The sequence below is a fragment of the Leucoraja erinacea genome, chromosome 22, assembly GCF_028641065.1.
Source record: "Leucoraja erinacea ecotype New England chromosome 22, Leri_hhj_1, whole genome shotgun sequence".
Taxonomy (NCBI): Eukaryota; Metazoa; Chordata; class Chondrichthyes; order Rajiformes; family Rajidae; genus Leucoraja; species Leucoraja erinaceus.
Genome location: NC_073398.1, coordinates 6,578,074 through 6,605,543, shown reverse-complemented (window position 1 = coordinate 6,605,543; position 27,470 = coordinate 6,578,074). Strand labels below are relative to the sequence as shown.

Here is a 27,470-nt window from a genome sequence, read left to right as displayed (position 1 = left end):
AGGACAACCAGTGGCTGTTGCAAGTAAGTACCAAGCACTGGGTAGAAACGGTGGAAGATAGTGGCCTTCAAATGGGGGTGGTTGGTGAAAGCATCCTGCTTGCCTGCTAGATTTTCACTTACTGTAACTGCAAGAAAAATGTTCCCGAACTTGGGGGTGTTCAGAACCATGGGTCACAGTTTAAGAATAAAGGGGGGGCCAGTTAGGGCTGAGATGAGGCCAAACTTTCTTCATGGAGAGAGTTGTGAATCTGTGGAATTCTCTGCCACAGAACGCAATGGAGGCCAATTCACTGGATGTTTTCAAGAGAGAGTTACATTTAGCTCTTGGGGCTAGCAAAATCAAGGGAAATGGGGAAAAAACAGGAAAGAGGCACTGATTTTAGATGAACAGCCATGATCATATTGAATGGTAGTGCTGGTTCAAAGGGCTGAATGGCCTATTCTTGCACCTATTTTCTATGTTTCTATCCTTGAGTATATGGCAATGAAACTCGACCACTTGATTTTGAAGCATTCATGCATGGTGGAGGTATAATGTAGTCATAGAGTGATATAGTGTGAAAACAGGCCCTTCGGTGCAACTTGCCCACACCCGCCAACATGTCCCAGCTACGCTACCTGCTTTTGGTCCATACCTCCAAACCTGTCCTATCCATGTATCAGTCTAACTGTTTCTTAAATGTGGGATAGTCCCTGCCTCAACTACCTCCTCTGGCAGCTTCCATACACCCACCATCCTTTGTGTGGAAAAAGTTACCCCTTAAAAAGTTACCTCTTAATGATATTTCAAATAAAAAACATTGAAATCATACTTCACAATGCATTAAAAATGATTTTAATACATCAAATTTCAAAAAGTCCCTACCGTAGGAGGGGGGAAATCCCACACCAACCCCCCCCCCCCCCTCCCACACCTCCCCCCCCCCCCCCCCCCCCCCCCCGACTCAGTTGCTCCACTCCTTCGCCAGGTACCCCCAAGGCCAGTGATCAAACGATCGCTTAGCATCCCCACTTTCAAAATCGCTCCGGGTCCCCTGGTTCAGACGGAGAGCACTGACAGATGTGAGCAGGGAACTGAGGCCAGTTGGCCGTGATGTCTGGATCCCAATGCTCAGCGCTTCGTGTTTCGGAGTTGGCTAATGTTATTCATTTGTAATTAGCCTGGTTTGTAATTAGTTGACAAAACCTTAATCCAGGGGGATGGGATAAGTGTAATATTAAAATGACATGCAAGGTGTCAGGCTGTCTGTCATAACATACAGCCCCGATAAACCATTATTTCCTTCAGTTAAATATTGGGAAGGTAGCACTGTTGTCATTTGCCACTCAACTATTATGTTTGTTTACCTCACTGACTATTTTTAAACCACCCCCCCCCCCCCACCAAATTCCTTTGACAGGTTGAATTGAATCTCGCTGTTTTATTAATTGAACATGTAGATTAACATCCTCAAGGAGTGTAATCAGATGGAAACTGATTCAGATGCGATGTTTAAGAGTTTTTTCAAAGAAGGGGCATATTTTAAAGGAGTGGCAGAGATACTTGCAGGGGAATGTGTGAGGAGGTTATTATTTGTCTTTAGTTTTAGCTTGAACCAGAACATCTGAAGATTCAAAGTTTAATACGGTATTTGTGCTGATACTGACTACAACCAACCACGTAATAAATATCATCTATTCCGAAGGTTTTGTTTTTCTGATGCCACTTAAACTGCACTTGGATTTCAATCATTTCAATGTAAAAGTAATTGGGAATGGGGAGCATTGGAACAATTTCTCACTCCTAACTCTCACTCAATGTTGGCAGCCCTGATTTTGGTGAGGACACAAAGTGGGACTCTCCGTTGAATGCAAAACAATAAAATGCAGACACTGTGGAAGAGTCCTATAGGAACGTAGACCACAGTACAATACAGCACAGGAAAGTGCCCTTCGGCCCACAATGTCAGTGCCGAACATGATGCCAAGTAAAACCGATCTCCTTTGCCTGCACCTGATCCATATCTCTCTACTCTCTGCACTTCAATGTGCCTATCTAAACGCCTCTTAAACGCCACTATCATACCTGCCTCCACCGCCACCCCTGGCAGTACGGTCCAGGCCTCCTCGCTATGTAAAAAACTTGCCCCACACATGTCCATGAAACTTTCCCCCTCTCATCTTATAGCAATAGCCTCTAGTGTTTTTAATTTTCACCACAGGTGAAAATTCAGATTCAGATTCAGATTCAGATTCAATTTTAATTGTCATTGTCAGTGTACAGTACAGAGACAACGAAATGCATTTAGCATCTCCCTGGAGATGCTAAATGCAGGAGTGTGAAAATGGTTCTGACTATCCACCCTCTCTGTGCCTCACATAATTTTATATATTCTAGAAAGATTTAATAATACCCTGAGGAGCAACTTATTCACTCAGAAGGTGGTGGGTATCTGGAACTAGCTGCCAGAGGAGGTTGTTGAGGTAAGCACTATAATAGCATTTAAAATACATTTGGACCAGGTACATAGATAGGAAATGTTTGAAGGATATTGGCCAAAGCGGGCAGGTGGGAATAGTGCCAATGGGGCAGCTTGGTCGGCATGGGCAAGATGTATGTGTGCAACCATGCTGTATGACTCTATGACTCCAGTATTATCCAATCTGCTTGGATAGTAAGCCTTCCTTCCTGGGCATTCTAGTTGCTGAACGAGATCGTGAGGGAATTGGTCAATATGCTCTCTGCCGTACACCTGTAGAAGTTCGAGAGAGTATGGGACGGCATGGTGGCGCAGGAGTGGAGTTGCTGCCTTACAGCGCCAGAGACCCGGGTTCGATCCTGACTGCGGGTGCTGTCTGGACAGAGTTTGTACATTTCCCCCGTGACCTGCATGGGTTTTAGAAACATACAAACATAGAAAATAGATGCAGGAGGAGGCCATTCGGCTCTTTGAGCCAGCACCGCCATTCATTGTGATCATGGCTGATCGTCCCCTATCAATAGCCCGTGCCTGCCTTCTCCCCATATCCCTTGACTTCACTAGCCCCTAGAGCTCTATCTAACTCTCTCTTAAACCCATCCAGTGATTTGGCCTCCACTGCCCTCTGTGGCAGGGAATTCCATAAATTCACAACTCTCTGGGTGAAAAAGTTTTTTCTTACCTCAGTCTTAAATGACCTCCCCTTTATTCTAAGACTGTGTGGCCCCTGGTTCTGGACTCGCCCAACATTGGGAACATTTTTTTCTGCGTCTAGCTTGTCCAGTCCTTTTATCATTTTATATGTTTCTATAAGATATCCCCTCATCCTTCTAAACTCCAGTGAATACAAGCCTAGTCTTTTCAATCTTTCCTCATGTGAAAGTCCCGCCATCCCAGGGATCTCCAAGATCTTCGGTTTCCTTCCACACTCCAAAGACGTACCGGTTTGTAGGTTAACTGGCTTTGGTAAAGATTGTAAATTGTCCCTTAGTGTGTAGGATAGAGCTAGTGTGCGGGGATCGCTGGCCGGCGCGGACTCGGTGGGGGGAAAGGGCTGGTTTCCGCACTGCATCTCTAAACTAAGTATGCATCGGCATAACAAATCTCCTCACTCTTCAGAGGAAGTAGAGTCATTGATGAACATAGCAGTTGAGCATTTCTGGCTGCATGACTAAGGGGAAGCTGCTGAAACCACCGGCTGTGGGCACCTCAGCCCTGTTTGCATCAGTTCTGCTTGAGGTTAGATTGGCAAAGAGTTGGCTGGCACCCTTCCCATGACCGCAGCACAAATGTGCCCGGCCTGTGCATCTGAGACACCACTGGGCTCTACTTGTTAGCATTGGTGATGGCTGGTTACCCCGTGACCTGGCTCCTCCAACCCTGATACCCACCAGAGTGGTTCTGCATCTCACTGGGTACAGAGTTTACATATTGCACCACCGTCTTGATGTCTTCTGAACCGTGCTAGAGTTTGCTTTAGTCTAATTTTGTTTAGATTAGAGATACAGCGCGGAAACAGGCCCCGCGGCCCAATGAGTCCGCGCCGACCAGCGATCCCCGCACACTTACACTATCCTACACACACATGTTGTAGATGACATGTGCATGTACCTTTAATATAGTGACCTCACCACTAGTGACATCATGACTCCTCTTTACACATGTGCAGTAGGGACAATGTACATTTATACCAAGCCAATTAACCTACAAGCCTGTACGTCTTTGGCTGTGGGAGGAGACCAAAGATAGCCCTAGTCAGGATCGAACCCTGGTCTCCAGAGCTGAAAGGCATTAGCTCTACCGCTACGCCACTTAATCTCACACTAAAATGAAACTATACAGCGTTAACAAATGACATTGACTCTCCCAGAAACATGAGCAGAATCAATAATTAGACTTGGCACTGTGCAGTCAGCTTTCTGAGGAGATGTTGTATGTCGATGAACACTCTCTTGACCTTCTACAGGTTTACAGTGGTGAGCATATTGACTGGTTACATCACAGCCTGGTTCTGCAACTCAAAACGCCCAGGAAGGATGGAGATTACAAGTGGCGGTGGACACTGCCCGGCCCTGATCTCCCCAACATCAAAGGGATCTATAGAAGATGCTGCCTCAATAAAGGCAGCCAACATCATCAGAGACCCACACCACCCTGGCCATGCTCTCATGTTCACTCCTGCTAACAGGAAGAAGGGTAGCAGGGTGTTGAATGTATCCTCAATAAGGATTGTATCATAGTTGTATAGTAGTTTATTATGGATACATGTTTGTATTGTATTATGGTGGTGGGTTTTGGCTTGTTTTATTGTAGTGTAAATATTATTTTTAATAGTTGAATAAATTTTGTTGTAAAAAAAAAAAAAAAAAAACAGGAAAAAGGGTACAGAAAATAAACAGGTTCAAAAAACTGCTTCTTCCCAACAACCATCAGGTGCTTAAACACCACACAGCACTAACCTCAACTATGAATTATAGATTGTTTGGTTGCACTATAGACTTGAGGCTTCTTTACAGTAATCCTGTGGTTATTAATTTACAGATTGTTTGTTTGGTGTATATTTTCTGTGTGCATTGTCTTTGCAGGTCTGTTGGGTTACAGTAAGAAATAATTCCATCGTTCAATTTGTCGATACACATGACAATTAAACATTGTTGACTCTCGTTGAATTTGGGTGGAACTTGTGGCATTGCGGCGCAGCTGGTAGTGCGGCTGTCTCACAGCGCCAGAGACCCGAGCTCAATCCTGACCTCGCTTGCTGTCTGTGCAGAGTTTGCACGTTCTCCCTGTGACCGCTTGGGTGGCCTCTGGGTGCTCCGGTTTCCTCCCACGTCCCAAAGACATGCAGGTTAATTGTTAAATGGCTTCTGTAAAATGCTCCAAGTGTGTGGAGAGTGGATGCAAATGTGGGATAGCATCGAACTAGTGTGAATGGGTGATCGATGGTCAGCGTGGGCTCGGAGAGCATAGGGCCTGTTTCCATGCTGTACCTTTAAACTAGTTCATAAGTCACAGGAGCAGAATTAAGCCAATCGGCCCATCGAGTCTACTCTGCCATTCAATGGTAGACAAAAATGCTGGAGAAACTAAGCGGGTGCAGCAACATCTATGGACCAAAGGAAATAGGCAACGTTTCGGGCCGAAACCCTTCTTCAATCATGACTGATCTATCTTTCCCTCTCAACCCCATTCTCCTGCCTTCTCCCCATAACCCTTGACACCCTATCTAATGAAAAATCTGTCAATTTCTGCCTTATAAATACCCAATGACATGGCCTCCACCGCCATCTATAGCAATGAATTCCACAAACTCACCACCATCTGACTAAATAAATTCCTCCTCATCTCCTTTCATCCCTTTTTATTCTGAGGCTGTGGCCTCTGGCCCTGGACTCTCCCACTAGTGGAAACATCCTCTCCACATCCACTCTATCCAGGCATTTCAATATTCGGTAACTTTCAATGAAGTCACCCCCACACCCGTCTAAACACCAGCGGGAACAGGCCCAGTCCCGTCTAACACTCATCGTAAGTTAACCCACTCATCCCCAAACTAAACTAAAGTTTGGAAGCAGCACATTTTCACAGTTGGAGAGAGCTGTGGTAAGTGAGTGCATTGGCAAGCGGGAATGCATGAGTGGGGTGGGTGGGGGAAACTTTTAATCTCTTCCCTGCATGGAGACCCGACCTTTTCCCTGTCGGGTCTCCATTGCCGTTGGGGCCTAGCGCCGTGGAGCGGCCTCCACCGGAACGACCTGGAGGCTCAAGTCACGGAGCCTGTGGAGCTGTGGAGCTGCTGTGGAGCCGCGGAGCCTGTGGAGCTGCTGTGGAGCTGCTGCGGACTTGCCTCCGTGGAGCTGGCCGGCTTCGGGGCGTGGAGAGCGGCGGTGGCGCGCTGCTGCGGCACGGCTCCGGTGGATGGAACACCGGGAGCTCGCGGATCCCCGGTGGGAGACTGCTTTGTGGGGCACCGGCAGCGGCGACTTCTCCCGCCCGAATTGCGGGGTTGAGAGTGACCTGGAGGGGGGCCCTACAACGCCCGGCGCGGCCTTAATTTGCCGCGGACTAGCGCCCGCCGGGGGCTTTGACCTCGACTTCGGGAGGGAAATGAAATGCAGGGGAGAGACAAGAACTTTGCCTTCCATCACAGTGAGGAGGAGAGCCACTGTGATGGATGTTTATGTGAATAGTGTTGGTGTGTGTTTTGGTTCTTTTATTGTATGGCTGCAGAAACTACATTTCGTTTGAACCTCATGTGAGGTTCAAATGACAAATAAAGGTATTGTATTGTATTGTATTTACATGAGAGAAATCATCTCAAACAAAATGAGATTAAGCATAGAGTAGGGAACGATATCCAGAGTCCAGACTAGGGGCATCAAAAATGTTTCCTTACCGCATGATGAAATCCACCTTGTCGATGATGCTGCCACAGTTACTCTTCTTCAAGATTCCGCCATTTCCCACCACCGAGCACTTTTTCAGTGGCAGCTGGATCGGTGTATCCTAGCAACAGAGAAGAGGCCTACCTTCAGTGACTCTGCTAAGCCTGAAATCATTCACTACCGTTAGACTTTAAAACCCTTGCGATTTCCTTGCTGTTATTTCATCCTAATATTATTTCTTCTTTAAGATTCATCCATCGTTCTACACGGGACAACATAATATTTAAAACTTCATGTGTTCATGTCATAGAAGCAGAATTAGGTCATTCAGCCCATCGAGTCTACTCCACCATTCAATCATGGCTGATCTATCTTTCCCTTTCAACCTCATTCTCCTGCCTTCTCCCCGTAACATATAACACCCTTATTAATCAAGACATTTTCAATGTACAGTTTAAAAATACCCAATGATGGCCTCCATCGCCATCTGTGGCAATGAATTCCACAGATTCTCCACCCTCTGGTTAAAGAAGTTCTTCCTCATCTCCTTTCTAAATGTACATCCTTGTATTATGTGGTTGTGCCCTCTGGTCCTAGACTCTCCCACTAGTGGATGCATCCTCTCCACATTCACTCTATCCAGGCCTTTCACTATTTGGTAAGTTTCAATGAGATACCCCCCTCATTCTTCTTAACTCCAACGAGTACAGGCCCAGTGCCGTCAAAGAGCGCCACGGACAAAAACATTTGGACATGTACATAGATAGGAAAGGTTTAGAAGGATATGGGCCAAACGCAGGCAGATCGGACTAACTTCAATGGGGCATCTTGGTCAGCATAGGCAAGTTGGGCATAAGGGCCTGCTTCCGTGCAGTATTGACTCTATGACTTAAGAGTTGATCTGCACTATTCCAGACATTAGATCCTTCAAACTTAAAGGAATTCAGCCCCCGACTTGTTGTACTGTACGAGCCTCACTTACATCATTACAGATTAAAGATTCCTGGAATAGTGTGCCTGTTTTAACATTCCCCAAGCAGTATTCTGCATTCCTCAACTATGTCTAATGTTATTCCAAGATTGTGAACTGTGATGGACTGCACTTGAATTATGATTCATTTGCATTGTTTCAGGTTTCTAGATCTTGTATCCAAGTCCTTCCAAGTTTATGTCTCACTTCTACACGACACCAGATTTATGCTCCTTCATGCAACATTTAAGGTCCATTATACATGATACCGTATTCAGGATTCTTTCATTCAGCAAAGAGACTCTAAAAATCTCTCATGCATTATATATAGTTTAACATTATCCAGGATTACGAACCTTCCTGATCCATGCAAGATTTGAGATCCCTCATGCACAACAGCATGAAGAACATGACCATACCTTCAGAAGTAAAACTAGGATTATGATCTCCTCATGGTCGACCCAAGGATTCAGATTCTTATGCTTTTAGTTTAGAGATACGACACAAAAACAGGCCCTTCGGCCCACCGAGTCCACGCCGACCAGAGATCACCACACACTAATACTATCCTACACACACTAGGGACAATTTACAATCTTTACCGAAGCCAACTAACCTACAAACTAGCACGTATTTAGAGTGTTGGAGGAAACTGGAGCACTCGGAGAAAACGCACGCAGGTCACGGGGAGAACGTACAACCAGCACCTGCAGTCAGTGTCGAACCCAGGTCTGTTGCTGTAATAGCGCAGAAACAAGCCCTTCGGCCCAACTCTTCCATGCTGGCACAGCTCGTATCACTTGCCTGCACCTGGTCCTTATTCCTTGAAATATTTCTTCTCCATGTTACTGACTGAATGTCTTTTCAGTGCTGTAATTGTACCCACCTCTAGTACCTCATCTGGCATCTCGTTCCACATACCCATCCTGGCCTCCCTCAAGCCTCTTTAAATCTTTCCCATCTCACATGAAACCCTCGCACTCTACTTTTAGACTCACCCTCAAAGCAGCCCGCAGGTGACTGTGGACATTCACCCTATCTATGCCTCTCATGATTTTACAATCCTGTGTAAGGTCCTGCTACACTTCGGGAAAAACAGTCCAAGCCTATCGAGCTTTTCCTTATAAACTCAAACCCACCAGTCCTAGTGGCATCCTCATCAAAAAGAGACACAGAATGCTGAAGTAACGCAACGGGTCAGGGGGCATTTCTGGAGAACATGAATTGGTGACGTTCGGCCGGGACCCTTCTTCAGATTGATTTTGGTGCCGAGGAAGTGGGGGGGGGGGGGGGGGGGGGGGGGGGGGGAGAGGGGGATGGGGGGCGTACGGGTTGGTAGAGATGAAAAGCAGGACAAAGCCTGGTGAGTAATAGGTGGATAAAGGTGAAGGAGGTTTTTGATAGGCAGAGGGGAGATTTTGATAGGAAACTACCTGCCTATCAAAAAAACCCTCACCTGTATCCACCTATCAGGTAGCTGACGCAGGTACTATCACAATGCTTTATATGCATTTAGCCAGGTACATAGATAGGACAGGTTTAGAGGGATATGGGCTAAACGCAGGAAGATGGCATGAGTGTAGATTGGACATGTTGGTTGGTGTGGCCAAGTTGGGCTATAGTGTTTGCTTCCACACTGTATGACTCTATCACTTGCCGAGCTTTATCCTGTCCCCACATCCCTTCCTACTTTCTCCCGCCCCCCTCCCCGCCCCGCCACACCACAACCACTGAGAAAGGGTCCCGACCCAAAACAGCACGTATCTATGTTCTCCAGAGATGCTGAATTACTTCAGCACTTTGTGTCTTTTCTTTGTAAACCAGCATCTGCACTTCCATATAACCATATAACAATTACAGCACGGTAACTGGCCATCTCGACCCTTCTATGCCGAACATGTATTCTCCCCTAGTCCCATACACCTGCGTTCAGACCATAACCCTCCATCTCACCATGCAAGATGAAAAAAAAATTCCACACCTCCAAGGTTAACAATAACCCATGCACCATTTCAGGATTAAGATTCCATCATATACTCTTCTGGGTTTAAGACTCGCTCCTTCCTACATCAGGTTTGCAATTCTTCATCTATTTTCGCAAGCCTAATATTCCTAACATTAGAATGTTCCATTCCTTGAAACATTACATTAAATCAAGACTTAAGATCCCCCAGACCAAATTCAAACTCTCTCATGAACTCCACCAGATTTAAGAATGTTGTAAATGAGGGGTGAACCTTTCACACAAACAGTAGTTTGGATCTGGACTGAGCTCCCAGTGGAGGTGGTGGAATCACGAACAGTAGCAACATTTATCTGGAGGGATCTGGACAGGTACTTGTGTGGAGGGATATCAAACTAATGCAGGCAAATGGGAGCAGTGTAGCTGGGCATGATGGTTGGCATAACCATGATGGGCTGAAGGGCCTATTCCTGTGAGGTACAACTCCTTGACTCTTTCAGACCCATTTTATATATTGGGGAAGACCGTATGCTATAGAATTTAGGTTTACAGGGATATGGGCCAAACACAGGCTGGTGGGACTAATGTAGATGGGACATGTTGGTCGGTGTGGGCAAATTGGGCCAAAGGGCCTGTTTCCACATTGTCTGACTATGACTATATACAGCGTGGAAATAGGCCCATCAGCCCAACTTGCCCGCGCCGACCAACATGTCCCATCTACATTAGTCCTCCCAGCCTGCGTTTGGCCCATACCCCTCTAAACCTGTTCTATCCATGTACCTGTCCAAATGTTTCTTAAACATTGCAATGGTATCTGTCTCAACTACCTCCTCTGGTAGCTCATTCCATACACCCACCACCCTTTGTGTGGAAAAGTTACCCATTGACCATGTTAACAACATTTTCCTTTGCCAACACAATCACGACTGTGTTTATATATTAAATGTATGTCGCTGATTTCTATTCTTTTGCACAAGAGGTCAGGTGTGTAAGCAGAGAGTGGGCGTGAGAACCTTCGTAGACTACACCGTGGCTTCTGATGCGACGCACATGAAAGCAGCAACATTTACGACGGGCTGACGCGGCTAACCTGGGGAAACATGGAGAAGATCTCCTTGTTGATGGCCAGTGAGTAGAGGAACTCTCCGTCAAACCAGAGGCTCTTTCCCATGGGCGAGTTCAGCTTTGTCACGGCGAATAACCTCTGCGTGTCACAGCATTGTTGAAGGAGTCGCCTGGAGAAAAGGAACAGGAAGCAGAGTGAATGACCACATTGTGCGTGGCTCGAAGCTAGACCTCTACTCCTTCACCTATGTGTCTGACATTGGTGAGGACCACAGGAGTCTTGTTCAGTTGTTGGTCACCAAATAGAAATTTGTAGCTTCAGAAAAGATTGCTGATGTTGTCAGGACTGCGCTGGCCTGACTATAGAGATAGGGCCCTGGAAGCAGTAGAGTAGGGGGGTGATCTTATCATGTGACCCCCTTAGGGGAGATACACTCCCACTGGCCAGGAAAACTGCTTGTCAGAGCAACAAAACATGTAAACGTTAGTCAATGGAAGGAAGGAACATTGAACAAAGAACAATATGGAGGCAGTAGGCGGAGTAGACATGATGGGCCGAATGGCCTAATTCTGCTCCCAGAACTGACTAATACAGTGTAGGAAGGAACTGCAGATACCGGTTTAAACCAAAGTTGACACAACAAGCTGGAGTAACTCATCGGGCCCGGCAGCATCTCTGGAGAAAAGGAGTAGGTGATGTCTCGGGTCGAGACCATTCTTCAGACCAAGAGTCAGGGGAAAGAGTTGTCTCGTTGTAGGACATTGATCATTCTTTTCATTCTGGATTTTAACTCATGTATTGTGTTTTTTTTATTTAATATATAATTTATGATGCTTTTGTAAGTGATATACTAATATTTTATATGTACTTTCTGATGTTTTTACTATGCAATGTATTTTTTATGTAATGTTATCCCCTGTCTGGACCTTGAGTCCGAAATAAAGTCTCTTCTCATTATTATTATTATTAATATTATGATTATTACTAAGTGGGATTAATTTGGTTAGACAATTTGCATGGAATGGACAAGTTGGGCCGAAGGGCCTGTTCCTGTATAGACCTATGACTCTAAGAATGCCTTAATCTCAAACAATAATCTGATCATTTTGCTTGAAAAATGAGAAACTCCAGTGACTGGAATCGGGGAAAGGCCTTTGAGGCATCAAGCGAGATTTGTCTCTAACCCACAGCACCGCTGGCTTTTATTACTGGAGACCTCTTTACCAGTTCTTCAAAAAATGTTAGACTTTTAGACTTTAGAGATACAGCTTGGAAACAGACCCTTCGGCTCAACGGGTCCACACAAACCAGCGATCATCCCGTATACTAGCGCTATTCTACACACTAGGGCCAATTTCTAATTTTGCCAACGGCAATCATCCTACAAACCTGAACGTCTTTGGAGTGTGGGAGGAAAACCTGAGCACCCAGGGAAAACCCACGCTGTTTCAGTGAGAACGTACAAACCCACATAGTCGCAGTGAGAAAACACACGCGGTCACGGGGAGAACATACAAACTCCGTACAGACAGCACCCATAGTCAGGATTGAACCTGGGTCTCTGATGTTGTGAGGCAGCAACTCTACCGCTGCACCACCGTGTGTCGCTCTCAGCCCCACTCAGCGGGTCGGGCAGCATCCCTGGAGAACATGGACGTTTGGGTTGGGACCCTTCTTTAGACTAATTGTAGAGGGGGAGTGAAAGGGAGGTCTCAGTGTGATAATTTGTGGCAAAATGTATCCATCAAATAGCCTTATATGATCCCACGAACATTTATCAATAAAATAGCCGCAGACTAGAAATGTCTCCAAGTTCCACAGGAAGTTGGGAACCTCAAAACATTTAATAAAGTGTCCGAGAGCAATCACTAATCACATTTGTGCTTAATAAATATCCTTTAACTAGTAAAGTCCCCAGGCACTACACATGAACATTATTTCACAGACTTGGATACTGAAGAGATATTCAGGCAAACTGCCAAAAGCTTGGTGAAAAATAATGACGTTGAATTGCATCTTTAACAGATGGTTAGAGAGGCAGTGAGATGTAGCTGAGGTTAGTTTATTATCGTCACGTGCAGTGAAAAGGTGCAGTGAAAAGCTTTTAGTTGCACGCATTCCAGTCAGCGAAACACTATACATGATTGCAATTGATCCGTCCACAGTGTACAGATACAGGATGTAGGGTGTAACGTTTAGTGCAAGATAAAGACCAGTAATGTCTGATTAAAAGATGAGACACAAAATGCTGGAGTAACTCAGCGTGTCAGGCAGCATCTCGGGAGAAAAAAAAACAGGTGAGACTGAAGATAGTTCAAAGGTCCCCAATGATGTGGATGGGAGGTCAGGGCCGCTCTCTAGTTGGTGGTTGGATGGTCCAGTTGCCTGATAACAGCTGGGAAGAAACTGTCCCTGAATCCGGAGGTGTGCGTGTTCACATTTCTGTACCTCTTGGCTGATGGGAGAGGGGAGGGGAGGGAGTGATCGGGATGAGACTCAATGGAAGGGAGGTTGGATTGTGTGATGGTCTGGGCTACCTCCACAACTCTCTGCAATTTCTTGCAATCTTGGATGAAACTGTTCATAAACCATGGGGAAAGGAAATTTGAGAGATTGGGGCCACAGCAACTGAAAAGGAAAGAAACTGGAGAGGGACAGGGTGGAGAGAGGTGCAGAGGGGGAGTGGATGGAGAGAGAGGGGGAAGGGATGGGAGAGGAGGGGGTGAGGGGGAGAGTAAGGGGGGGGAGGGAGGGGGGGAGAGGGAGTGTGAGGGGGGGAGAGGTAGTGGATGGGGAGAGGGTGTGGAGAATTTGAGGGAGGGGGTGCGCGTCATCAGAGGTGAGGGCTGGTTATTGAACGCAATAATCTGCTCACTGTGCCGGGGAGAGAGAGAGAAAGGAGAGCGAGAAGAGCGAGAACAGGTGGAGAAAGGGGGGGGGGGGGGGGGGGGGAGGGGAGGGAGGGAGAACTCTGCGCTTCGGGGAGGAGTCGAGCTGTGGGCTGTGAACGCTCGTTCTCTCCAAAGATCCTATAGCCGCTATGGGATCTTTGGTTATTTCTGCGCAATTTGAACAGGGACGGTTGGGGAGCAGGTGGGGGGGGGGGGGGCATGGGGGGGGTTTGAGGGCAGAGAGAGAGAGAGAGAGAGAGAGGGGGGGGAGAGACAGAGAGGGCAGAGACAGAGAGAGGGGAGAGACAGAGAGACCGCTGGCGGGCGTGGGCCGAGGTCACGGCCCCATCCCAAACCCCGAGTTTGGCCCCCACTCCAGCTGGTTAGAGAGTGTGAAGCCTCGCATCCTCAGCACTTGTGAGACGCCGGCTGCGTGACAGAGCCGGGCCGGGCACCAGCGGCTGTGAAAAATGGCGGCGTCTTTGAGGCAGAGGCGGGCGTCAGCAGCCGTTATGGTCGCTGGCCAGCAGGAGGCGACAAAATGAGTGAGTGGGGGGGGGTGTAGGATTTTATTAAAAAATGGGTACATAAAAAGAAAAAATGTTTTGAGGAGTGCAAAATGGAATGTAAAAGTGAATGAGCTAGCAACATGGAAAAAATGTTTAATGACGGAGTACTGGCGTAGCAGGGAATCAAAGGCCGAATCTGGCACCCACAAACACACATAGCCAGAAACACACACACCACAAACACACACACCCAGAAACACACACACACACACACAGTTTTAATATATAATAGATAGATATACGCACACACACACACACACACACACACACACACACACACACACACACATAGATATACACACACACACACACACACAGTTTTAGTATATAATAGATAGATACACACACACACACACACACACACACACACATATATATATACACACACACACACACACACACACACACACACACACACACACACACACACACACACACACACACACACACACACACACACACACACACACATTATTGATGTGTATAAAATCATGAGAATGAGAAATGTGAGGTGTTGCATTTAGGGAAGTCGAACATGGGTACCTACACAGTGAATGCTGGGGCTCTGGGGATTGTTGTAGAGGAGAGGGATCTAGGAGTTCCTTGAAGTCGCAGATAGATAGGGTGGACAAAAAGGCGTTTGGCACATTGGCCTTCATCAGTCAGAGTATTGGGAGGCCATGTTGCAGTAGTACACTCCTGCACCTATTTTCTATATTTCCGTTGTATAAGATGTTGGTGAGAGTGCATTTAGAGTATTGTGTTCAGTTCTGGGAACCATATTATAGGAAAGATGTTGTCAAGCTGGGAAAAGTACAGAGAAGATTTACAAGGATGTTGCCAGGGCTAGAGGCTCAGAGCTATAGGGAGAGGTTGAGTAGGCCATGACTCTTTTCCTTGGAGCTCAGGAGGATGAGGGGTGATCTTATAGTGGGGTATAAAATCATGAGAGGAATAGATCGGATAAATGCACAGACTCTCTTGCCCAGAGTAGAGGATTCGAGGACCAGACAACATAAGTTTAAGATGAAGGGGAAAATTTTTAATAGGAATCAGAGGGGTAACCTTTTCACACAAAGGGTGGTGGGTGTATGGAACAAGCTGTCAGAGGAGGTAGCTGAGGCAGGGACTATCCCAACATTTAAGAAACAGTTAGAGAGGTACACAGATAGGGCGGGTTTGAAGGGATATGGAACAAACGAGTGCAGGTGGGACTGTTGGCTGGTGTGGGCAAGTTGGGCCGAAGGGCCTGTTTCCACACTGTATCACTCTATGAGAAGCTTGAAAGTGTACACCACCAGACTCAGGAACAACTTCTTCCCCACTGCTGTCAGACTATTGAACGTTCCTCCCATACGCTAGGATGTACTCGCGATCTTCCAGCCCACCTCATTGTGTTTATTAAACCTTTTCTCTGTAACAGTAACACTCTTACACCGTGAATACATTCTGCATTCTGGTATTTTCCCCTTTGCCCTCCCTCTTGTACAGGCCCTCCACCGAATTTCCAGCACCCATGGTTCCATAGCCTGGTTGGATTATCCGTTCTGCCAGACCAACAGAGGTCACGTAATAATGATACAATACACCTAGCCCACTAATACCCTTCCCATGTCTCTGACTACTAGAAACCTAAGTAAAGCAAATATTAAATGTAAACTAACTGCGTTTACACTTGGATCTTGCTTAGAAGCCACATCTGGGGTCAGCAAAATAAACTAAGTTAGACTATACCGAAGAATCACCATCAGCAAATACAGATGTAAATAAATAACTCCAGCGGGGCAGAGGGACACGTCCCAAAGAACGTGCGCCACATGCAGCGCCATCTGTGGCCGCCCAGGGAATTTCAATTGCGCTCTCGTGATTTTGTCCGCTTGCCTATGTACATGTGCCGGAGACCATCAGTTGCCAGAACATCGGTGTTGGACCTACAGTTGTGTATGGCATGATTGTTTCATGTACAGTGTCGTCTGATTCAACTAGAGAGCATGCAAACAAAAGCTTTTCCCATATCTCGGTACACGTGACAAAAATAACCTAATACCACCAGTCTTATCATTTTCCTGAAGACAGACACAAAATGCTGGAGTAACTCAGCGGGACAGGCAGCATCTCTGGAGAGAAGGAATGGGTGACTTTGTGTTGACGTTGTCAAGACCCTTCTTCAGACTGAGAGTCAGGGGAGAGGGAGACACGGAGGTATGTGATATAAGGGTAAGGTGTGAAAACGAGAGATCAGGGATGAAGATGAGAGAAGGAAAATGTAGAATGGATCATTGATAGCAGAGGGGAAGGCAGTAAACTCTAATCAGGACGACAGTGAAGGGTTGGGGTGATGGATGAGAGAGGGAAAGCGAGGGTTATTTAAAGTTTGAGAAGTCAATATTAATACCGCTGGATGTAAACCAGCATCCGCAGTTCCTGCGTTTTTGCAAAACTTACCTTCGCTCAGTCCACCTGGACCTACCTGATCTCCCACCAGTTGCCAAACACTTTAATTCCAATTCCCATTCCCACACTGACCTTTCTGTCCTAGGCCATAAGGTCATAAGGGATAGGAATAGAATTAGGTCATTCGGCCCATCAAGTCTAATTCGCAAATTATGGCTGATCTATCTCGCCCTCCTAACCCCATTCTCCTGCCTTATCCCTATAACCTCTGACACCTGCACTAATCAAGAATCTATCTATCTCTGCCTTAAAAAATATTCACTGACTTGGCCTCCACAGCCTTCTGTGGCAAAGAATTCCACAGATCCACCACCCTCTGACTAGAAATTTCTCCTCATCTCCTTCCCATAAGAACGTCCTTTAATTCTGAAGCTAGGACCTCTAGTCCTAGACTCTGCCACTAGTGGAAACACCCTCTGCACAGGCAGAACATCCTCACCACATCCATAGGCCTCCTCCATTGTCAGAGTGAGGCTAAACAGCATCTTATATTTTTGCTTGGGCAGCTTACAACCCAGCGGTATGGATCTTCAAGTAACCCCTGCATTCCCTCTCTCTCCATCTCTCCCCCCCACCAAAGTCGCATCGGCTTCTCAAAAAGCTGGAGCGACTCAGCGGGTCAGGCAGCATCTCTGGAGAAAAGGATAAGGTGACATTTTAGGTTGAGACCCTAATTCAGACTGAGAGTTAGGGGAAAGGAAACTGAAAGATATAGATGGTGATGGAGTGATATAGAACTAATGAATGAAAGATATGCAAAAAAGGTAACGGTGATCAAGGGAACGGCACATTGTTGGCTTTGGGCAGGTGATATCGAGTTCTACACACCATGAAACTCAACAGGACCACAGTGAAACTAGTACGATGACTAGGGTGGGGGAGGGATGGAGAGAGAGGGGATGCAAGGGTTACTTGAAGTTCAAAATTCAAGAGAGTTTATTGTCATGTGGCCCAGATAGGACAATGAAATTCTTGCTTTGCTTCAGCACAACAGAACATAGTAGGCTTTAATAAATACAGAACAGAACAGATCAGATCAATCAATATTCATACCGCTGGATTGTAAGCTGCCCAAGTGAAAATGAAGAGAGAACCTGTTTCAGTCGTAATACATAATCCGAAAACAAACATGGTTTGAAGATGGGTCCCAACCCAGAACATCGCCTGTCCATTCCCTCCTCGGATGCTGCCTGACATGTTGAGTTGTTCCAGCACTTTGCTCAAGATTCCAGCACCTGCAGTTGCTTGTGCCTCTAATGTGTGATCTCTGCGAGCCATCCAGCTTCCCACAGGAGTACTGGAGGCAAAGCAACATCTACAGTGTTGCATCTTATCCATCCCTCTCAAGTGCATCGGAGATGGTGGCTCTGCAAGGCTTAGGGCGTTGGCAATGGCATTTGGCAGTGTGTTTGGCAGGGTAACCTTCACTGGGAAGTCTATATCGTCTGACATTGGTACAGGAACTATATCACAAGCATCATTCTCTCTTTCTTCCATCTTCCTCCCCCCAAGGATATGCACACATTTTCCCCATCCCCCTTCCCCTTCCTCCGATACAAAGTTCAATTAATATACAACCTTCAACAAAGCACATTGTTCTGCAGCAGAGCAGTGCTGGAGGGGATGGGAAGGCATTTTTAAGCTGCTCTAACACAGTTTAACACTGGCTTCACATTTCACACCTTCTCTATCCTTATCTCCTTATCTCACTTCTTGTCTTATCATCTCTGGTCTTTATCCACCCTTCCCCCAATACCCCCCCCCCCCCCCCCCCACCATCTATCACTTGCCAGACTTTGTCTTGCGTTCCACCTCTCTTCCAGCTTTCTCCTCCTGACTACAATCGGTCTGTAGAAAAGTCCCAACTGGAAACGTTTAAAAAGGGTTCTAAGAGTAAACCTAGCAATTATAGACCTGTTAGTTTGACTTCAGTGGTGGGCAAATTAATGGAAAAGATACTTAGAGACAATATATATAAGCATCTAGATAAACAGGGTCTGATTAGGAACAGTCAACATGGATTTGTGCCTGGAAGGTCATGTTTGACTAATCTTCTTGAATTTTTTGAAGAGGTTACTAGGGAAATTGACGAGGGTAAAGCAATGGATGTTGTCTATATGGACTTTAGTAAGGCCTTTGACAAGGTTCCTCATGGAAGGTTGGTTAAGAAGGTTCAACTGTTGGGTACGAGTGCAGGCAGGTGGGACTAAGGGGAAAAACATTTGTTCGGCATGGACTTGTAGGGCCGAGATGGCCTGTTTCCGTGCTGTAATTGTTATATGGTTATATGGTTATAAACATGTTTTCTGAACTCCAATGATCAAAGTCCTAGCCTACCCAACCCAACCTCTCCCTATAACTCAAGGCTGAGTTCTGGCAACATCGAGAACACAGTACTCCAATGTCTTGTATAACTGTAATATCAGTAGATATTTTTAAGGTGGCGATTGATAGATTCTTGATTAGTACGGGTGTCAGGGGTTATGGGGAGAAGGCAGGAGAATGGGGTTAAGAGGAAAAGGCAGATCAGCCATGATTGAATGGCCGAGGAGACTTGACGGGCTGAACGGCCTAATTCTGCTCCCATCACTTGTAAGCTTATGAACATGACAGCACCTGACATAGGCGTGATAGGTTGAAAAAGGACACAAGGTGCTGGAGTAACTCAGCGGGTCAGGCAGCATCTCTGGAGAACATGGATAGGTGATGTTTCAGGTCTGAAGAGGTTCCAGGTTGGAACGTTGCCTAACCAACGTTCTCCAGACAGTGCAGCCTGACCCAGAGGTACTCCAGCAATTTGGGTCTTTTCTTTTGTGAATCAGCATGTGCAGTTCCTTGTGTGCTCCTTCTCCATTCATCGCACTACTATCTGAGGGAGTTTACAGAGCATTCACGGTCGTTAGGAAGGAACTGCAGATGCTGGTTTATACCGAAGATCGACACAAAATGCTGGAGCAACTCAGCGGGACAGGCAGCATCTCAGGAGAGAAGGAAGAAGGGTGAAGTTTCGAGTCGAGACCCTTCATCAGACTGAGAGGGGGGAGAGAGGGAGACATAGAGATATGGACGGTTACAGTGTGAAAATATAGATCAAAGCAGACGATGTTAGGGCAAATGTAGAATGGCTCATTGTTAGCTGAGGGGAAGGTGACAACGGGGCATACAATGTAAAATTTAACCAGGAGGACAGAAACAAGCCAGAGAACCAGAATGGGAGAGAGACGGAGAGAGAGGGAATGCAGGGGTTACTTGAAGTTGGAGAAATCAATAGTCATACCGCTGGGGTGCAAGCTGCCCAAGTGAAATGTGAGGTGCTGTTTTTCCAATGTGCTTGTGGTATCACTCTGACAGTGGAGAAAGGCCAGTGGTGGTAAGGAAATTCATTGGCTGCAATGCTTCCGACAAGAGAACAATGACTCAACACAAGCTTCCGTTTGCCGTCAACCTCAACTCAGCCCCGCACACTTACTCTAATTGTTCTGTCCGAACAAGCGTGAAGAACAATACCTCATCTCCTGCTTTAACATGGTGCAGCCTTAAGGGTGAGCCAACTTTCTGAAAGCACTCTCGTCTTATTGATTTCTCGAACCTCAAGTAACCCTTGCACCCTCTCTCTCTCCGCCCCTCCCCCCACTATACTTGTCGTTTCACTATCTGTTTCGTTTCACTATCTGTATAACTCGTTATCAGTATCAGTATCAGTATCAGTATATCTTTATTGTCATTTCTTGAGTACTCACATACCCAGAGGAAACAAAAAAACGTTGCTCAACCAGGGTCCATTCAGTGTGCAGTACAAATAACAACAAGTAAATAGAAATAAAAATACATATATCATGAACAAATTAAATTAAACACTCTACTCTCTACTAAACATCAACAGGCGTTCCGATCGACAGCTGCTGCAGTGTGTCCAGGTTGATGGTTGGTGCGCGATACTTTGGCAGGGGGCTAAGTCCGTTTATCAGTCTTAAAGCCTGCGGGAAGAAGCTGAGGACCATCCTGCTGGTTTTGCAGCTAATGCTTCTGTACCTCTTCCCAGATGGCAGGATGGAGAATATGTGATGCGATGGGTGGTAGGGGTCTTTGATGATGGAGATGGCTCTGTTGATACATCTCTTCCTGTATATGTCCAGCAAGAAAGGGAGTGGAGCACCAATAATCCTGCTGGCGGTCTTCACAATCCTGTCAAGTTGGTGCCGTTCGTACGCCTTGCAGCTCCCGAACCAGGAAGTGATGCCGTTGGTTAATGTGCTCTCGACTGTCCCCCTATAAAAAGTTCGTAGATGTGTAGTGGGGAGACCTGCTTTACGTAGTCTTCGGAGAGGGTGTAGTCGCTGCTGGGCTCTCACCTACCCCAGCCAACAATGGACCATTGTGAGCTCCACCGTTCCTTGATCATCGTCCCTATTTGCATATCTTTCATTCTCTCCAGAGGTGTTGCCTGACCCGCTGAGTTACTCCAGCTTTTTGTGTCCATCTCAGGTGTAAGCCAGCATCTGCAGTTCCGCCAGGATATTACCTGGGCTTGCGGACTTCAGTTGCATAGAATCAGTCATACAGCATGGAAACAGGCCCTTCGGCCTAAATTGCCCACACCAGCCAACATGTCCCACCTACACTAGTCCCACCTGCCTTCATTTGGCCCATTTCCCTCTAGGTCTGCCCTATCCATGTACCTGTCTAAATGTTTCTTAAATGTTGCATTAGCACCTGCCTCAACTACCTCCTCTGGCAGCTCATTCCATACACCTACCACCCTTTGCGAGAAAAAGTTACCCCTCAGATTCCTATTAAATCTTTCCCCCGCCACCTTAAACCTATGTCCTCTGGTTCTCGAATATCCTACTCTGGGCAAGAATATCTACAAGATCTATTCATCTCATTATATTATACACCTCCATAATATCATACACCTCTATAAAATCTCTTCCTTATGGGGAGATTTTGCATAGATTTTATTTCTTTGGCAGGGAGGAGGCTAAGGGATGATCTTATTGAGGTGCACAAGGGATGAATCCAAGAGCTCGGATAAAGTGAACTGTCACAGTCCTTTTCCCAGGGTAGAATATTCTGAACATAGTGGGCATAGGCTTGAGATGAGAGATTGCCTTAAAATATTTAAGAAGAAACTGCAGATGCTGGAAAATCGAAGGTACACAAAAAAGCTGCAGAAACTCAGCGGGTTCAGCAGCATCTATGGAGCGAAGAAAATAGGCAACGTTTCTGGCCGAAACGTTGCCTATTTCCTTCGCTCCATAGATGCTGCTGCACCCTCTGAGTTCCTCCAGCTTATTCTATCTCCTTGCCAGCTCTGACGACGTATCTTGGATCTGAAACATTAAACCTATTTCTCTTCCACTTATTTAAAACTGAGCATTCGCTTTGTCCAATATCTTGACTTTGGGGGCATAGGCAGAGTAGACCGTCAGATCCTTCTTCCCAAGGGTGGAAATATCAAATACGAGAGGGACGAGCTTCAAGGTGCTGGGGGCAAAGTTTAAAGGAGATGTGCGGGGCAGGACTAGTTTATTTTACACAGAATGTGGTGGGTGCCTGGAGCGAGCTGTCTGGGGCGGCACGGTGGCGCAGCGGTAGAGTTGCTGCCTTACAATCCTAGAGCCCAGGGTTCAATCCTGACTACGGGTGCTGTCTGTACAAAATTGATGCCCCTAATGCAGGATTGTGCTAGTGTGTGGGGATCGCTGGCCAGTGCAAACTCGGTGGGCTGAAGGTCCTGTTTCTGCACTGTACATCTAAACTAAACTAAACTAAACTAAACTTGAGCTGGGATTATTCTCTTCTCCATTGACCTTGTTGGGTTTCAGCCCATTTGCGACTTCTTCTTCAACATCCACGGCACGGTGGCGCAGCGGTAGAGTTAGTCGCTGCCTTGCAGCGAATGCAGCGCCGCAGACCCGGGTTCGATCCCGACCACGGAGGGTGCTGTCTGTACGGAGTTTGTACCTTCTCCCCGTGACCTGTGTGGGTTTACGGGGAGAATGTACAAACTTCGTACAGACAGCACCCGTGGTCGGGGTCGAAACCTGAAACCAGCGATGGTTGTTTCCGCGCTGTATCTCTAAAACTAAAACTAAAAACAAATACTCACACACACACACACACTTCCCTGGTAGAGGGACCGAGACAGGGTGTTGGGGGAGAAAACGGCATAGCTAAAGATGGTGTAATGTACCAAATAACCACTCACCTCCAAGGTCCCTGGAAGGCACAGTAAGCAGGGACATTAATACATAACTGCTATGTTGGCGGGACCCAGCACGCAGCAGATATATGATACTAGTCAGAAGGAAGGCCATTCGGCCCAACCTGCACATTCTGTCCCATTTGCCTGGATTGTTTATTTTATTAAGAGACTTCTTGTTCAGAGATACAGCACGGAAACAGGACCTTCGGCCCCCAAGTCTATGCCAACCACCAATCACTCGTTCATACACTAGTTTGGTGTAGTATTGAGATGCAGCATAGAAACACGCTCATTGGCCCACCAAGTCTGCGCCAACCATCGATCGCTGTTTAATACTAGTTTGTTGCCCCACATTTGCATCCTCTCCCTCCACACTAAGGAGCAATTAACAGAGGGTCGATTAACCTCCAATCCCGCACGTCTTTGGGGTATGGAAGGAAACTGGAGCACCCGGAGGAAACCCACAGGGAGGACTTGCAAACTTCACACACAGGTCAGGATCGAACCCGGGTCCCCGGCGCTGTGAAACAGCAGCTCTACCCGCTGCGCCACTGTGTTCACAGAGAATGTAAATTAGACAACTAAACCATCCAGGCCCACATGTAACCTATCAGCCTTTGCTTTTAAAGTAAGACCTCCAATTTATGAAAACAAAACTCACAAGCGCAATTACCATTTATTAGCTGAGCTTCTAATCAGGTGTCCCCTCCTAACCCAAGACTATGTGGTTACAATTAACAGCAATCGACCATCATTACAAGCTTTGAGGCACAATTAAAGACAATGTACCACAATTAGAGGCTTTGGGGTACAACTATAAGCAATGGACGGCGGCACCGGGAGCCCGCGGATCCCTGGAGGGAGACCGCTTTTCGGGGCTCCTGCAACGGCAACTTCTCCCGCCCGTGTTGCGGGGTTGAAGAGCTCCTGGAGCGGGGCCTGACACCACTGCCCCGCGCGGCTGGAATGGCCGCGGGACTTTGCGAGCGCACACCGGGGGCTCCAACACCAAGACCCGGTGTGCGACCTCGCACCACCCGGCGTGGCTTCAATGGCCGCGGGACAATCGCCATCGCCAGCCGGGGGCTTTGACTTTGACTCTGACATCGGGGGGGGGGGGGAGAGGGCAGTGGAGAGATAAGTTTTTTTGGCCTTCCATCACAGCTATGTGATGGATGTTTATGTAAAATGTAATTATGTTGTGTCTGGGGTCTATTTGTGTGTAATGTATGGCTGCAGAAACGGCATTTCGTTTGGACCTCCAGGGGTCCAAATGACAATTAAATTGACTCTTGACTCTTGGATCAGAACTAGAAGCTTAGAGATACGTCTAAAGGTAGTGCACCATGATTAGAAGCTTTGAGGTACAACCATAAGGAATGGACCATGATTAGTTTTGAGATACGTAATGACAATGGACCATGATTAGAAGTTCTCGAGTAGAATCACATACAAAACTGAAGCGAATCACTCTCCACGGTCCTCCAGAAGAGGCACAGTGGTTCACAGGAAGATCAGATCCTCTTCGAGTTAAGCCGCTGCTGCCTCAGAAATATGTGCCCGCTAGTTTTGCTGCTTCATCAGTGGGTGGAATAAACAACTTACACCTTGAGAAGAATGTGTGCAGGGAGCTGGTCACTGTAACGACGTTAGATTCAACCTACACCTTCCCCTGCCTGTGCATGTTTGTCTGCACACATGTGCGTGTACATTCACGTGTATTATGCACATTATGCACAAAAACATGATTCTTTAAATTGGCGTCGGAAACCAGCACCACTGCATCGCTAATGTTTTCAATTATGATGAATGAATGAATGAATGAATGAATGATTGAATATTTGGTGGTATACATATTTAACATAATTCATATACAATTCAGATATGACAGATTTATACATAAATGACCATTTTGGATTGAAAGATTTCTGTCTGCATGAAAATTCAAAGACATCCATTTATTATATATCGATATTTTGAATCATATCATAAATCTATAATTACACAATCATATACAAAATATGATAATGTGTAATATCCACTTATACACATACCGATTCAAAGATTTCTTTGTTTAAATGTGCATGTGCTAATTCAAAATATCCAAATATAATTTTGAATTTGTATATACACATAGACTGAGGAAGTGTGTGGGAAAAAAACTGCAGATGCTGGTTGGCGCACAAAATGTGTTGAAGTCTGAAGAGGGGTCTCCACCCGAAATGTCACCCACTCCTTCTCTCCAGAGATGCTGCCTGTCCCGCTGAGTTAATCCAGTACCATAGACTGATATGTACCATAGACTGTATACGTACATACCCCACATTTATTTTTTTTGAGTATGTGTGTGTGACATGCATGCATACTTATATTTGGATATTCAAAAATATATCAATACGTGGCTGTATTTGATATTTCATATAAACAGAAATCTCTGAATTGGTATGTGCACATTACATGCACGGTTAAATAAAGAGACGGTCTTTAGACCGGGTTGTGAATGTATCAGTGTGTGTGGGTGTGTCTTTACAATGGAGCTGTGCGTGTGTGTGTGTGGGAAGGACATTGCTCCTGGCTCTATGCAATGCAGCAGAGGGGGGCTTGTATTAAATGCAGCAAGCGGGTCTTGTGTTAAATAGAGCAAGGGGGTCTTGTATTAAATTGTTCAAGGGGGGCGTACTAATGAGCAAGGGGGTCATATATTAAATGCAGTAAAGGGGGTGTTGTATTAAATGAAGTAAGGGGGCTCCTGTGTTAAATGCAGCAAGAAGGTCTTGATGTAAGTAATGCAGCCAAGGAGAGTGTTGTATTCAATCCCGAAAGAGATTGCCGCTGTGATTTTTTTCACTGGCTCACAACCCCTTTCCGTCCGCGGTACCGTTACATTCCCCTCCAATTGTCCACCCCCTCTCTCCCTCTCTCCCTCTCCTACCTGAAGCCAGCGATGGCTGTCTGGTTTCGCTTCCACCTCCCCTGGCGCAGGATCTCGCTGACGATCTCCTTCTCGTCCGGTATCCTGTAGACCGGGTAGACGTAGAGCCAGCACAGGACAAAGACACACAGGGCTACGGCCAGCGAGAGCCGGGAGCGGGGGGCACAGCCGGCGAGGCTGCATGCTTGGTGCGGGCGGGCGGATGCAGTGGGTGCCGACCTGCTTCACATGGTCCTCCGGCTCGCTGGTGATGCAGACAATCAGAAAGCTTATAACAATGCCGCATTTGGAGTGCTTTAAAGCTGAAATACTCCAGCCCCGGCAAGTCGCTGCTGTGCGAATCACAAAAATAAATATTTCACTTCCCTCTTGTTTAACCTCGGCGCATTGCTAACAACAATACAGTATGTTCCCCGCTCAGCTCAGCTCGGAGGAGGTTATCTCTGCCGCATGCAAGAAAAAAACTTCACTGCATCCATGATGCAAAGAGGGCTGTTGTGCCGTTGAGTGGAGATGCAATGCTCTCGCTGCCTGGCCACACAAAGCGAGCCTTGTGTGTGTGGGTGTGTGAGTGCGGGAGGCACACGTCTACCGCTCCTGACTTGTCTTCCAGTGGGAGGGCTATGTCTTTTCACCGCCCTCGATCTCACAACACCACAATGCCCATTCATCAGGCCATTATTTTATATATCTATCTATCTATATATATATAACAAAATGATGAATGAACATTGTGGCGTACACACATATATATATATATACCCATATATTATATTTATATATATATATATATATGTGTGTGTGTGTGTTATGTGTGCATGTGTGTATTCTACATAACTCTTCATGCATTCTTCCAATATCAAATAGTGTCATCCTCAGCGGTGGTAGCGCCTATCTTTAGGCAAAACACCCTTAAAAACATGTATATACAACATATATATACGTATCAAACATATATATATGTGTGTGTGTGTGTGTGTGTAAGTTTCATAAGTATATAGGACATTGATCATTCTTTTTATTCTGGATTTTAATTCATGTATTGGTTTTTTTAATATATAATTTATGATGCTTTTATAAGTGATATACTAAGATTGTATATGTACTTTATGATGATTTTAATATGCAATGTATTTTTATGTAATGTTGTCCCTTGTCTGGACCATGCGGAGTTTATTTATTATTATTATTATTATTATTATATATATATACATATACACAGAGATAGACACAAAAATGCTGGAGTAACTCAGGCAGCATCTCTGGAGAGAAGGAATGGGTGATGTTTCGGGTCGAGACCCTTCTTCAGGCTGGTTAGGGATAAGGGAAACGAGAGATATAGATGGTGATGTGGAGAGACAAAGAACAATGAATGAAAGATATGTAAAAAAAAGTAACGATGATGGAGGAAACAGGCCATTGTAAGCAGTTTGTAGGGTGACAATGAGAAGCTACTGCGACCTGGGTGGGGGAGGGGTAGAGAAGAGTGAATGCAAGTATATAAACACCCACACACATCTATATATATATATATATATATATATCTATATATATATATATATATATAT

The 27,470-nt window shown here is 46.1% G+C and overlaps 1 protein-coding gene across 1 annotated transcript in view; it reads right to left on the bottom strand.

Moving 5' to 3' along the window:
• The window catches only part of LOC129707670 (alpha-N-acetylneuraminide alpha-2,8-sialyltransferase-like), a 47,368-nt gene extending 20,792 nt beyond the window's left edge, over nucleotides 1-26,576 (bottom strand). The window contains 4 exon segments of the mRNA XM_055652852.1: nucleotides 6,858-6,967; nucleotides 10,873-11,017; nucleotides 25,903-26,063; nucleotides 26,065-26,576. Of these exon segments, the coding sequence (XP_055508827.1) occupies nucleotides 6,858-6,967; nucleotides 10,873-11,017; nucleotides 25,903-26,063; nucleotides 26,065-26,085 (437 nt within the window). The 5' untranslated portion in view covers nucleotides 26,086-26,576.
• Between the last annotated feature and the right edge of the window lie 894 nt (nucleotides 26,577-27,470).